General features: G+C 40.4%; 1 protein-coding gene across 2 annotated transcripts in view; it reads right to left on the bottom strand.

The window, feature by feature from the left end:
* Positions 1–11877, bottom strand: part of SGK1 (serum/glucocorticoid regulated kinase 1) — a 187090-nt gene extending 175213 nt beyond the window's left edge. The window contains exons 1-2 of one of the 2 annotated variants that reach the window (XM_011991461.1): positions 11440–11877; positions 11017–11167 (exon numbers count right to left, since the gene is read on the bottom strand). In XM_011991461.1, the coding sequence (XP_011846851.1) occupies positions 11017–11085 (69 nt within the window). In that variant the 5' untranslated portion in view covers positions 11086–11167; positions 11440–11877. Of the gene's footprint in view, positions 1–11016 lie in introns of both variants that reach the window. The other variant, XM_011991459.1, reaches the window with a different exon arrangement.
* Positions 11878–14286: the final 2409 nt, after the last annotated feature.

The raw sequence follows: 14286 nt of genomic DNA, 5'->3' as shown, positions 1-14286 counted from the left end.
AAAAAAAAAAAAAAAAAAAAAACCACACAGGGAGCTATCATGAGTATGTCATGGAGGGACACAATCCAGGTTTCTGGGGAAGGGAGTGGGGGAGTGAAGGAAACTTGTTATTTCTTTATTCCTTTTGAGACAGGGTCTCACTCTGTCTCCCAGGCTGGAGTACAGTGGTGCCATCATGGCTCACTGCAACCTCCACCTTCTGGGTTCAAGTGATCCTGGCACCTCAGCCTCCTGAGTAGCTGGGACTACAGGCACTCACCACCACACCTGGCTAATATTTAAATTTTTTGTAGAGATGGAGTTTTGCCATGTTCCCCAGCTGGTCTCAAACTTTTGGACTCAATCAATGCGCTCACCTCGGCCTCCCAAAGTGCTGGGATTACAGATGTTAGCCACTGAGCTCGACCTGGAAGCTTGTGATTTCTTAGTTTCTTTTTCCCACCTTAAAACCTGACACATCAAAGTGCTCAATTCATGTTGGCTGTTGATGATGAGAATACAAAAAAATAAAAGGGGGGGAATTTCAACACTAATTTTGAAATAAATTCTGAATCTGTTATTTCAAAGGATGTTAACTTTAGAAATGAAGACACATTAGAAATTTACGTTTCTCTGATTTTTATAAAATAATGAAATGTATAATGCAAGACGTAACTGCCAAGGTACTAGATGAAAAAAATTTATACATTCTGAAATTGCATCTGATAGAGATAAGTTCTGAAGGGTTAATCTCAATTGCTTGATTTAATGTGTTTGCTTTGAACCAGATGAATAATAATTAGCAATGGCTTCACCAACTTATTAGCGACAACGTAGAGAAGGTGTGGGCCCTTTTACGTAAAAGCTGACTAATAGACAAATAAATTAGATATGACTGTTTTGCCAAAGCTGATAACTAAGGCCCTTTATGCAATGAGTGCCAAGTCCTGGTTGTTTCTACGTAACATTTAATCTTTGAAGGCAAGTGGTTGAAGGAGAAAGCAATTATATTGATGTTCATTGGAGAAATTCATTTACAGATTGTTACTACAATTGTCCCTCAGTCTCTGCGGGGGATTGATTCCAGGACCCCTGCAGATCCCAAAATCCATAGATGCTCAAGCCCCTGATATAAAATGGCATGGCATTTGCATATTGCCAGTGCATACCCTCCCTAACATTTAAAATGATCTCTAGATTGCTTATAATAGCAAATACAATGTAAACGCTATGTAAATAGTTGTTATGCTGTATTGCTTAGGGAATAATGACAAGAAAAAAGGTATGTATGTGTTCAGTACAGACGAAACCATCTTTTTTTTTTCCCCCACATATTTGACCTGCAGTTGGTTGAATCCACAGATGTGGAACCCATGGATACCTGGAAGCAGTTAAAATCACTCCAATATTTTCTTTAAATTCTTACTTCTTCTCTTCATCAATGCCCTCTCTATTCAACCAAGTACTGATATCACAATTACACGTGGTACCTCTTCCCCAAGCCCTTTGATTACATTGTTTTTATTGATTCATCAAGCATATATTATTGAGTTTCTACCATGCACCAGGCACACAGATAGAGCTGTGAACAAGACAGACAAGGTCTGCACCCAGCACGTGTATATTCTAGGTTTCAAAGAAGCTATATGAGGCTGTGAACAGGATTCTTTTTAAATGTCTTTATTTTTATACTACCCCTCCACAGCCTTACCCCAATCTTTTAAACCACACTGGAAGCCATGTACTCATCGATTTTTTTTCCTGTAATGTTTTTTAACAGTACAACCTAAATAAATACTGGCCCAGAAAGATTCAGAGTTCAAAGAAAATTCAGCTGCTTTCAGAAACATCATTCTATGGGAAAGATCATATTTCTGAGCAATAAACGTTATAAATACATATTCTGTTTTATTTTTAATTCTCAAACTATTAACTTTCATTTTTTCCCCTCCCTGGCATATTTTAATTTTGGTCCTACAGGGACTTGAGTCTAAATGTGTTTTAACAATTTGGGGGACTTTTTTTTTTTTCACCTTGCTATTTCTAGAGACTAGAATCTTTGAGCTACCAAGGCCTTTCAAACTGGCTGATGTTACGATAACAAACTCGGAGACAGCAAGATGTTCCTTAAACCACTGGGTTAGAACGAGAATCCTTTGTTTTCTATGGGCACAAGCCTAGGAAGGTTTCTTTTCTTTTCCTTTTTTTTTTTTTTTTTTTTTGTTTGTTTTGAGACTGAGCCTTTCTCTGTCACCCAGGCTGGAGTGAAGTGGTGCCCTCTTGGCTCACTGCAACCTCCGCCCCCCCGGGTTCAAGTGATTTCTTCTGCCTCAGCCTCCTGAGTAGCTGGGATTACAGGTGCATGCCACCACACCCTGCTAATTTTTGTATTTTTAGTAGAGATGAGATTTCGCCATGTTGGCAAGGCTGGTCTCAAACTCTCGACCTCAGGTGATCCACTCACTCAGCCTTCCAAAGTACTAGGATTACAGGCGTTTGCCACCGTGCCCGGCAACCCTAGGAATATTGTACTTCATGCTTTTCTCTTTGGCCTTGCTGTAGCTTACCCTCCAGAGACAACAGAGAGAGAGAGAGAGAGAGAGAGAGAGAGAGAGAGAGAGAGAAAGTGGAAGAACCACATGACCAGTCATTTCCCAAAGCAAATGGCATTTTGGGTGAATGCCCTGACCTAGGAGGGAAAAAGAGGCCAAGGTTACCCTAATGTTACAGAAGTAGCTAAGTGAATTCTTCTCAGAAAAATGTCACAGCAGGCTCTAGAAAGCAATTAGAGTAATATTTTGGCACCTCGAACTACCAAATAGAAGATTCCTCTACTGCTCCAGTTACATCTTTGATTTTCATTTCCCTTTGTTGTAAATACTTACAATGTCATTTCAGAATGCTGCAAAAAAATAGACGTGAGAGTAAATAAACTATAATAATAATCCTTTCTCCACATGCCATGGCAGCTGCAGGAGGATGCCAACGCAGCACCGAACTTGCCTTACTGCCTGCTTTTCCTGTCCTCCTCCTCCTCCACCTCCTTCTCCACTTTCCACACATGATCTTTTATAAATTTGCCAGCATCACTGTGCAGTTTGCCAGAGAAACCTGGCCACTTGCTGGGTAAGCCTGCTCTTAGACCAAGGACCAGGGTAGGTCACTGCTGCTGTCCTCATTTGTGAGCCAGGAGGAGGCACTGAGGGTGAGGTCCAGAACCACCTGCTTTCCCATTAGAGAGGATGTGGATCTCTACAGAGACACTGCATATCCCTTCAGTTAAAGCTCTTTGAAGACTCTGTTTACCCTAGGAGCTGAACTTTCTTGAGCCTCATAGAATGGGTAAAAATCTTCATCCCCAGCTTGGTGAGGAGCCAATGATTTCACGCTCAAACAAGCTGACAAGCCAGGAACCCTAGCTTTCCTTAGCAGGCAGGAAAAGCATCCCACTCGTAAGTCAGGCGTCGTCTCTGCCAATGTTAGGAAAGTTGATATTTACCTTTTTTTTTTTTTTTTTTGGACTTATTTCTAAAAAAAAAATTAACTAGTATGTAAAAAAAAAAATCACACTTTAAAAATATGCTTCTACAATATTTGCTCTAAGGAACTATCTTTAGCTTGACCTAAATTACTAATTAAACTTTTCTATTGATCCAATTCCCATTACCGTTCCTGCCTTTATGCTTTTATATTTGGAAATCTCCAACATGCATTTTGATGGCTCCACCCGCCACGTTCCTCACTCCCGCCCCCTCATTTTGGTTTTGCTTTACCTTGTTAAGCACTTACAGATCATAAAATATGGGTGAGCTCAGAATATCTCTTACTCCAGTGTTGCATATGGCACCAGTATTTCAGCACCAGCCCTTTAAAATATGGTGCAGAATTTCAAGGAACTCAGCTACACTTTCCATTCAAAATCCCTCCCAAGCACTGTAGCTAAGAGCCTATCTCAGGATTTTCTTGAGAGCTGCTGGGGAGGCAAAATATCTATTTAACGAAAATGGCTCATCATCCACATTCTGCAGTACCGAGACTAATTCCCCAGCACTGCCAAACCCAGTCTGCTGAACTCCCTCATCCAAACTCTCTAAGACTTAGTGGTCAAAGTGCCAAAGGCATCAGTCTTACTCACACTCCGTGACTCCTAAGACTTCGTTGAAAGTGAGGATAAATAATAATTGGAAGACATTTTTAGGATTCCAGTTGGGAGGATACATAATGCAGATACTATATAGTATTATTTATTTATTTATTTATTATTTCTTTTTTTTGAGATGGTGTCCTACTGTGTCATCCAGCCTGAAGTGCAATGGCGTGATCTTGGCTCACTGCAACCTCCGCCTCCAGGGTTCAAGCGACTCTCCTGCCTAGGCCTCCTGAGAAGCTGGGATTACAGGTGCCCGCCACCACTCCCAGTTAATTTTTGTATTTTTAGTAGAGACAGGATTTCACCATGTTGGCCAGGCTGGTCTCAAACTCCTGACCTCAGGTGATCTGCCTGCCTCGGCCTCCCAAAGTGCTGGGATTAAAGGCGTGAGCCACTGCGCCCGGCCTACTATATAGTACTGAAGTTAGTAATTCATATTAATGCAAAATAAAAGGAGATTAGTGAATCACTGCTACATCTGTCTTGTTTGGTCTGACAAGAAAAGTATCATAGAAGAGAAGGTGTGGTATGGGCATTGGGTCAGCAAACAAGCTGAGGTCAAGCTTCCCTAAGTACCTGCCAGCTGTGAAGGGGTAGTGACAGCTTGTCTTTGAGCCTGATTTAGGTTACATTTCAGTCTTAATTTATATCTAATCCATATCTAAACATAGAGAGAAATAAAATGCATTAGATTTCTAAGCCACTGAAGCCTGTTTAAAGGAAGGAGGAGGAGGAAGGAGAAGAGGGCAGTGACTTAAGGGCAAGTCAATAGAAGGATTCATTCTTTTATTTTATGCATTCTTTTATTCAACATATATGTTTTGACAAGTGGGGGATATAGTGAACAAGGTAACCCGTTTTCCGCCCTTAAAGACCTTCCAGCTGGGTGCGGTGGCTCATATTTGTAATCCCAGCACTTTGGGAGGACAAGGCGGGTGGATCACCTGTGGTCAGGAGTTCGAGACCAGCCTGGCCAACATGGTGAAACCGTGTCGCCACCAAAAAAAAAAAAAAAAAAATTAGCTGGGCATGGTGGTGCACACCTGTAATCCCTGCTACTCGGGAGGCTGAGGCAGGATAATTGCTTGAACCTAGGAGCCAGAGGTTGCAGTGAACTGAGATAGTGCCACTGCACTCCAGCCTGGTGATAGAGTGAGTCTCTTTCTGAAACAAAAACAAAAACAAAAACAAAACAAACAAACCACCTTCCTCCCCTGTGGCAGCTACAGAGGAATAAGCAGTACTAATGTGACAGTGCAGTGTCACTGGGGCCGTGTGCTGTGTTGTGGGCGCAGGCTCAGGAGGGACTTGAGCAGCTTAGATTTTAGCTATTCTGAAGAAAGCACAGTAGGAACCACTGGAGTCTCTGCCATGTTCTGGGAAGTATGATCAAATACATCTTGAAAAAATCTAAAGCAGACTTCAGATTCGTTAGAAAGCATTCCTACCGCTCTCAGCAGTGGCTTGGAAAATCTACCTCTGCATAGCTAAGGCCATAACAACAACAACAACAACTAAATACCTCTTTGGGTTGTCCTCACAAGTAGTTTCCAATTCGGGAGAGCCAGTTCTGCAGCAGTATTGGCATCATCGCAGTGCACTCCAGTGACGCAAATGTAAAGACTGGTGATGGTAAACGAACTACCTGAATTTGAATTCTGGCTATACCTCTTCCTAGCTCTATGATCTTTAACAAATTAGTTAACCTCTGACCCTCAGTTTCCCTGGCTATAAAATGGGCATAATGAAGGATTTTGAGAGTTACCTGAGTAAGGTGCTTTGAACAGTGCTGCTCAATAATGTTATCCCTCTGAGAAGACTAGCGAAAGTTTCCCATAAGAAAAGGGCCTTTGTTATTCCAGTTTGGATACTTTAAGCAGGCATAAGAGAACAGTAAAAGGAAATCAAATGTAAAGAGATGCTGTCTATGAAACAGTTGTGAAGAATAAGCACTTCAGAGGAGCTTAATTTAATTTCTCAGCTCTGCTAGAGTAAACATTGTAACTAGGCTAAAAACCTTTCCTTTGTTCCCGTAGTTATTAGAGAAAGGAAGAAGCCAGAGAAATCATATCACTTCACTTCTCTGAACTTCACCCTGGATTATTTAATGTTGACAGGCATTCAGGATGTATAGAGATTAAGGACACAGACTCTGGAGCCTGGTGCTGGGATCTAAACCCTGATCCTGTCACTAACTAGCTATGTGACTTGGGGCAAGCTCCTCAACTTCTGTGTACCTCAATTTCTTCGTCTATGAAATCACAATAATAAAAGTACCTATCTCAGGTATTTTTATATACGATTATTTTTTTCCTTGAGATGGAATCTCACTCTGTTGTCCTGGCTGGAGTGCCGTGGCGAGATCTCAGCTCACTGCAACTTCTGCCTCCCAGGTTCAAGAGATTCTCCTGCCTCAGCCTCCTGAGTAGCTGGGATTATAGGCAACTGCCATCACATGCAGCTAGTTTTTGTATTTTTAGTAGAGACAGGGTTTCACCATGTTGGCCAGGTTGGTCTCAAACTCCTAACTTTAAGTGATCTGCCTGCCTAAGCCTCCCAAAGTTCTGGCATTACAGGCGTGAGCCAATGCGCCCGGCCTGTGTATGATGATTTAAATGTGTAATGTACTTAAAGCTCTTAGAACCATGTCCAGCAATATTAATGCCATTTAAGTGATAGTTATTAGAAAAGCTACTGTTATTAAGGAACAACGCAAGGAATTGTTCAAATGCATATAATCGTAAAATATGGAGTCAAGGCTGGGTACGGTGGGTGGCTCACGCCTGAAATTCCAACACTTTGGGAATTCGAGACCAGCCAGGGCAAGATAGTGAGACCTTGTCTCTGCAAACAACCAACCAAACAAACGAACAAAAATACAACAACAAAAATGCAGAGTCAAAACGGAAGGATCTTGTCAAAGTTGGTAGTCACTAGGCGGTTAGTTCCATGAAGATAAAAAGTGGTCATTTTGTTCCTACTCTATTTGTTGAAAAATGAATGAATGAGGCATGAAAGACTTGACTAGTTTGATGTTCATGACTTAATGAAGAGGAAAGCACACGAGATCTGGAAGTGGAAACCCAAAACATGAGTCCTGGCTTAACCTCATTCTAATTTGACAGGTGATTTACCACAGGTACTCAGTTTCCTCATCTTTGAAAGAGGGAAGTCAGAGGGAGAATTTCTGAGGTTCATTCCACATCAAAAATTCTGCAGTGTTAGATAGACTTTCGAATTTTACAAAAGGTAATGTAGTCATGGCTATGGAAGTCTTTCTCACATACCTTGTGTGTTTCCAAAAAGGATTATCGAGTTGGAGACAATGTCATTTGTTTGTGTTTTCTAAATCATTATGTAAGAATCTGAGCCACGAACAGAACAAATCTTTAAATCCATGAAAATGGATTACTTTTAGCTGGATTGATAACTTTTAAAGCTCTTGGATTGGGAGAATAAAACTGATAAGGACATTTTTCCATTCATCTTAAATGAATTTTTGGAGACTCTTAAGAGTAAAATATAATATATACACATCTAATGCTAATTTATCATAAACATGTAATGAAAGTAGAACTCTTATCTAGTTTAGTTTAGAAATTCTCTGCTAAATGAAATTAAGCTGATTTAGTTGAGCTTTTAAAATATGAGGGTGAAAAGCATAAATCCAAAGGATTTTGTAGAACTAGCATCCGGACCGTCTTTCTTCAGATTATGTTCCTAGAATCTGGGTTCCCCAGGGCTGCCTCTCATTACTGTCAGTATTAAGGACTAGAAAGGAGCTGGAAGAGGCTTGGCCGCCTTGATAGGTTTTTGGTAGTGGCATAAAGATTTCACTTGGTTGGGGAAGTGGGGAGGGGCATAGAAGAGTCTGTTGTGGAAACAAAAGAAAAGAAAGGGAGAGTGGTGTGAAATCAAAAAGTCTGGATTACGAATACAAGCTTTGAGTCAAACAAGGTTTAAATTTTAGTTCTGCTACTTTTTAGTTATGTGACCTTGGGCTAGTGGTTTAATCTCTCTAAGTCACACTTTGCACATTTAATGTTTCTTACTTTACAGTGTTACCGTGAAGATTAAATGAGCTAATCCATGTAAAGCACTCCTACCTAGAACATAGTCAGCTCTAATAGTGACTGCCAGACCAAGGCAGATAACCTATATTCTCTTTTAGCTTCTTATGCTCCCTCTGGAATGTCTCAGAAGCATAGGAAGCACTGTTTAAGCCTCCTGCAATCAAAATTCATTCTTTTTAATGAGCCCTAATAGACCCTATGGATTTTTTTTTTTTTCCAAAATCTATTCATAGTTTAATGTGGGCTGTGGACAAAGGTTCACTTTGTAAGACTGTCTAGCTAGGTTAAAAATAAAATATGCAGAAATGTGTGGAACTTCAACAATAGAATATAAGAAAATGAATTATTCTTAACTGAAAACAAAGGCATTATAGTATATGAATGTGTATGTGAAGTAAAAGTCTGGAAAGTATAAACATCAGTATGGTAATAGTTACTACATCTAGGGAAGGGAGAAAGATTGGAGAGGAGGTGGGACATACCTTATTATTGTTTTAATGTTTTATAGATTTATTTACATATTGTTTAGTTAAAAACAAACAAACAAAAAAAGCAAACCAAAAGCAAAGTCATGGTACAAACTGAAATAAACATTTAGAATGCAGAATTTGTGGAATAAACCAAACTAGGCAAGAATCAAAGAATTTATCCCTGGGGCATTCAATGACTTGATACAAGGTCACCTTCTACTTAGTTAACTGTCCTTGAGGAGTAAAGAGAGTGCAGGGGCAGAAGAGATGTCTGATACCGTCTCCAGCAACTGATAGACCCAGGTTAGAAGGTAGATGAAGCTGCCTGCCAGTTATCTTGGTAGAAACTTCTTTCTGCATGTACTCAGATAAGACATCAGTACTCTGGGTGGTTCTTTGCAAAATTCAAGGTCTGCAGAGTCACCAACTGAAGTCTATTGGTAGATTTACTTTTAAGCAAAACAAAACCAAATGGTAAATTAGTATTTCTATTAGTACATTTTGATAACAAAGAAAATAAAAGACAATTTAAAATGTATGTAACTTAAGTCCACATTGCTTAAGAACATCTGACTGAGGAGTTTTAGAATATCCCTAATACCATGAAATAAATGCCATAATTAAAAGGCAGTAGAATTTAAGTACTGGATAATGGGCTATGGCATTTTTAAAATTAGCGAAACATTTGTTTATTATTGCAAATTAGGGCTGGGGCTGGTGGCGGACATCTGTAATCCCAACAATTTGGGAGGCTGAGGCAAGAGGATTACTTAAGCCCAAGAGGTCAAGACCACCCTGGGCAATATAGCAAGACCCCATCTCTAAAAAGAAAGAAAGAAAGAAAGAAAGAAAATTAATTTTCTTAAAGGGCCCTTCCCTTGGAAAGAAATATTTTGGCTACAGGGAAACACGAAGAAGCCTTGTGGAGCTCTGTGAAGTTGCACTGACTTGCTTTCATTCAGCTTGCCGCTCCACTAGTGAGAGATTTCACATGGTACTCCCGCTCCAAGAGCAAGGGCCAGGACAGGTTGGTTTCATTTTGGTTTTAATGTATATGCTTTGGCCCACAGACTTTGAGAAAGATTTTGCTTTACTGATGAGAACTCAGTCAAAGGTGCTTGGGAGTCTTCACTGGCCCTCTAGCTGGGCCTGACACATTGCCTACATTTCTAGCCTTGCCTTCCCAGCTTGCCCATTTGGTGCAGCGAGGTAGTCCAGCCCACCCTGAAATTCACTGTGTTAGGCGGATGAGTTAACTGAAGAACTGTATTTCAGGAAAGGACCTGAATGAAGGGAAGGACAAATGAATGGAGAGAACCATTTTGGAGGAATTGCCCTAGGGTATTATATAGGATGGGGCAACTGGGGGCTGGAGGATGTTCCTTTTCTTATGTTGCTTAGGAAACACTGTCCTTAAGAGTGTCAGTCATCATTCCTTTAACAATCATTCATTTCTTACCTCCCACTTGTGTATAAATTTGCAGATTTACACAGACCACCAGTGTGGCCATCCCAGTGAACTGAGTTTATTGTGAAACGTACATGCAAAAAATCATTTTTTTCTCACCTACAACCAATGCAACATTTTTATTTTTCATACTTTGAGTTGAAGAATAAGGAGTTTAAGAAATAAATGCATACAGCAACATAACCCTGAATTATCGCTCAAATACAGACCTCCCACTGCTCTCTCCTTAAAAAAATAAAAAATAAAAAAAAAGGCAGTTATTCCAAGCAAAAGCAAAAATTGAGGCAACTTAAAATAGACAATTTTAAATGCTGGATTCCATCATTTCGTAAAAGGTCATTCTAGTCCTTTGCTATTTATACCATAGATAGAGACATAGCAAATTATTGGCTGAATGGATTTGGGAAGGCAGAAGCTGCTGCTTCTGACGACTGAAGATGATAATGCATCACTTGAGACTCAGTGGATGAAAGGTGTGGAAAAGTTGAACCCTTCAAAGATAAGACAGAGGAAGCTGCTAAATTAGCCCCTGACTAAATTACTAGCCATAACTGTACTCAGGCCAATTCTCTTTGCAACTGCCTTGTAATCTTTGCTGTGGCTTGAGAGAGAAAAATCCCCATTCCCAGCTCAAACCCTTTTTAAGGCATCTCAGCCCAACCCCCTCCTCCCAATAGCAACTCTTCATAGCCCCCTGCCCCTCCTCCAACAAATTCGAATCAAGGCAGGTATAGTTCTCAGCTTTACCACTGCTGTCAGAAGCACGGCTTACATTAAGGGTTTAGCAACAAAACCTTAGGCTTACTTCAGGCAAACATTCAAAAGCATTTAAGGGAAGCACAGAAAACAAAAGAAATAAGCAAAACCTGTCCTTACCCGCTTCTTAAAAAATTGGAAGGCTGAGCATTTCTTGACTGGGAATCCATTCATGTCTTTGTTTACCATTTTCCACCGTGGGGAATTCACAGTTATAGATCCAGGGTGGCACCCGCCTGGTTAGTGCATATCTGTTTCCCCGGTTTACCTCCTGGAGACAGTTAATGAAGACTGAGCGGGATGGAGAATCTAGCAGGGCTCAGTTCTTCACTCGCTCATTCTGCAGCACCAGCTACTGCAGCAACCTCTCCCCACTTTCAGTTGCCACCGGCAGCGGCTTTTCTCCTTCCATCATTGCTCCGAAACATATGCATCACCGCTGCAGCACCCTGGGGGCCGGACGATGGGATATGGCCAATCTCCGGGGAGATGCTGTGGCTCCTACCGAGCGGGAGAAAGGTACCCCTCCCCGCCCCCAGCTACCTGGCTGCTCCTCGGCGGCCGGCGCGGGGAGCGAGTCGCTCTTCTCCAGGTGATGCGCTCCTGGAGGCTGCTTGAGAGAGGAGAGTTGTTTTTGATTGTGCAAGTTCCAGTGGGAGCTGTAGTTAAGCAGCTGAGAGAAGGAGTAAGAAAGAGCAGAAACCAGAGGGAGGGAGGGAGAGCCGCGCCAGAAAGGCAGAGGGAGAGAGAAAGCGAGGCTGGAAGAAGCAACGATTCATGAATATCTGAGCAGCGGATGGAGAGAAGGCACAGCTAGCTCAGGATGCGCTGAAGAGCAGTTGACTCCCCTTGGGAGGGCTACTTTAAATAGCTTCTTTTCTTTCTTCTTTTCTGTTAGGAACATTTAAATCCGAGTTTCATATAAATTGCACACCGGTTTTATTTTATGCTCATTGACATTCTTTTGAATCCTGTTTCTGAATAAAACCTCTCAACGGAAATGTAATCACATTTAATCTCGACCTGTCCAAACGTGGAAGAAAATGAAATAAAGTACAAGCGTAGGTATGACAATGGAAGATCTCTGACTATGTAGAAGCTCTTCTAGCCTCCCCTTCCCTACTTGTCATTAGATAGTGGGCAATGGTGAAGGTAATTGTGTCTTTTTCACTAAAAAGCTTGTTAAAAAAAGAACACAATGAACATATACAAAGTATTTTATTACACACACACACACACACACACACACACGAGTTATTACCAAAAAGTATTACTGAATCCATTTAATGATGAGGAAGGTTTGATAAATAAAAGAGTAAACCATTCTTCCTATTAGGTGAAGAATTTCCCAAAAAATCCTAACTCATGTTATCCTTTGCACATTGAGCTCCTTTTAAAAAAGCCATTTAATTGTATGTGGCTTATTTTTCCATTTTTACTCTTTAATATTGATATTTTATGTGAATGATTTTAAAAATTAGTTTATAGCTAAAGCAAGAAAACAAAGAAAATAAACTTGGCATCTGACCTGGCAGAAAACTACCAACATTGGTGTGTGGCTTTCTGCCATCACCTGACCTCACTGTGCCTTTGGACACTGCCTCATCCATAAAATGGAGGCAGCTACTCATTCAGTCATTCACTCATTCATTATTTGCTATTTCATTCCATTAATAAATCTAACTGTGACAAGTGTCCTCAGGATGTGGAGCCTTTTCATAGTTATCACAAGGGAATATAATTGATAAATAAGTGAAAGGCACAATGCTAATTTGAAACTGATTATTACCTCATTATATATAACACACCTAACATCGTTAAAGTATTTACATGGCAGTCTCTGGTAAGAAGAGAAACATCAGGTTAAATTGGGAAATAAATGCATGGGTTTCATTGAATTAGACTATAAATCTTTACAGTTGGGCCAGAGTTTTCGAGAATAAACATGAAATCCTGTTTGCTAAATGCCTTGAGGTTTCCAAAAAGAAAATGCAATACAACTAAATGATGGCATGATAACCAAGGGAAAACAAACTACTCATTTTGGAGAGATATGTTACATTGTCCAAGATGCAAGTATATGTTATGTAATCTACAACATTGATAAGTTTCTGTGGTTCTTCTAAAGAGTTCATTTAAAATTATGGTAGTTCAAAGGGAATTATTTTGAGATGATGAAAATGTTCTCTATCATGATGATGGTGGTGGTTACATAACTATGCATTTGTCAAAACTCATCAAACTTTATATAGGAAAAAGGAAACTTTTGCTGCATGTAAATTATACCTCAATGGACCTCATTTTAAAAAATGATGGTCATTCAAGTTCTTTCTTGTTCCTCCCATTGCCGCTCCCCCAAAAGTGTTTTGACAGACATTTACTGAATTTGAGTGATATATAGGAGGGGATCGTTAAGCACCCTGCTAGGAAGGAGGTGCTAGGGGCTTTGCTTAATCCCACATTGGCCTGGCATGCATACTGGTTGATATCATTTGGCTGTGTCCCCACCAAAATCTCATCTTGAATTGTAGTTCCCATACTGAGTGATTTCTCATGAGATCTGATGGTTTTAAAGGGACTTTTCTCCCTTTTGCTCAGCACTTCCCCTTCCTGCCACCATGTGAAGAAGAACATGTTTGCTTCCCCTTCTGCTCTGACTGTAAGTTTCCTGAGGCCTCCCCAGCCATGCTGAATTGTGAGTCAATTAAACCTCTTTCCTGTATAAATTACCCATCTCAGTTATGTCTTTATTAGCAGTGTGAGAACGGACTAATACCCTGGTTTCATGTAGGATGTGTGTTCATTTGGGGTGCAGGGGGATGGTTAATAGAGATTATGAGGGAGGAGGTGAAGACAAGCTAATTGCTATCTCCTCCCCTCACTCCATGCCACCTCTTGAAGATGCTGCCACTGTCACTTGGTCTATATTAGATCCTATGGAAGGTCCAGTGTATATAAGCATCACTGGTTTTTGTCACCAAGGAACTCATAGCCTAGTAGAGAAATATACAGTGTGATAAGAATAGTATATACAGTAGTCCTCCCTTATCTGAGGTTTCACTTTCCACAGTTTCAGTTACTTAAGGTCAACCATGGTCTGAAAATCAGTGAGTACAATACAATATGATATTTTTAGAGACAGATAGAGAGAGACCACAGTCACATCATTTTTATTATCATATATTTTAAAAATTATTCTATTATTGTTGTTAATCTCTTACTGTGCTTGATTTATAAATTAAACTTTATTATAGGTGTGTATGTACAGGAAAAAACATAGTATATATGGAGTTTGGTACTATCTGAAGTTTCAGGCATCCATGGGGGGTCTTGGAATGTATCCCCCATGGATAAGAGGGTACTACTCTGTGTGTGTGTGTGTGTGTGTGT

Source organism: Mandrillus leucophaeus, unplaced genomic scaffold (assembly GCF_000951045.1).
Source record: "Mandrillus leucophaeus isolate KB7577 unplaced genomic scaffold, Mleu.le_1.0 Scaffold396, whole genome shotgun sequence".
Taxonomy (NCBI): Eukaryota; Metazoa; Chordata; class Mammalia; order Primates; family Cercopithecidae; genus Mandrillus; species Mandrillus leucophaeus.
Note: the sequence above shows the minus strand (reverse complement) of the source record. Positions and strands in the feature narration are given on the sequence as shown.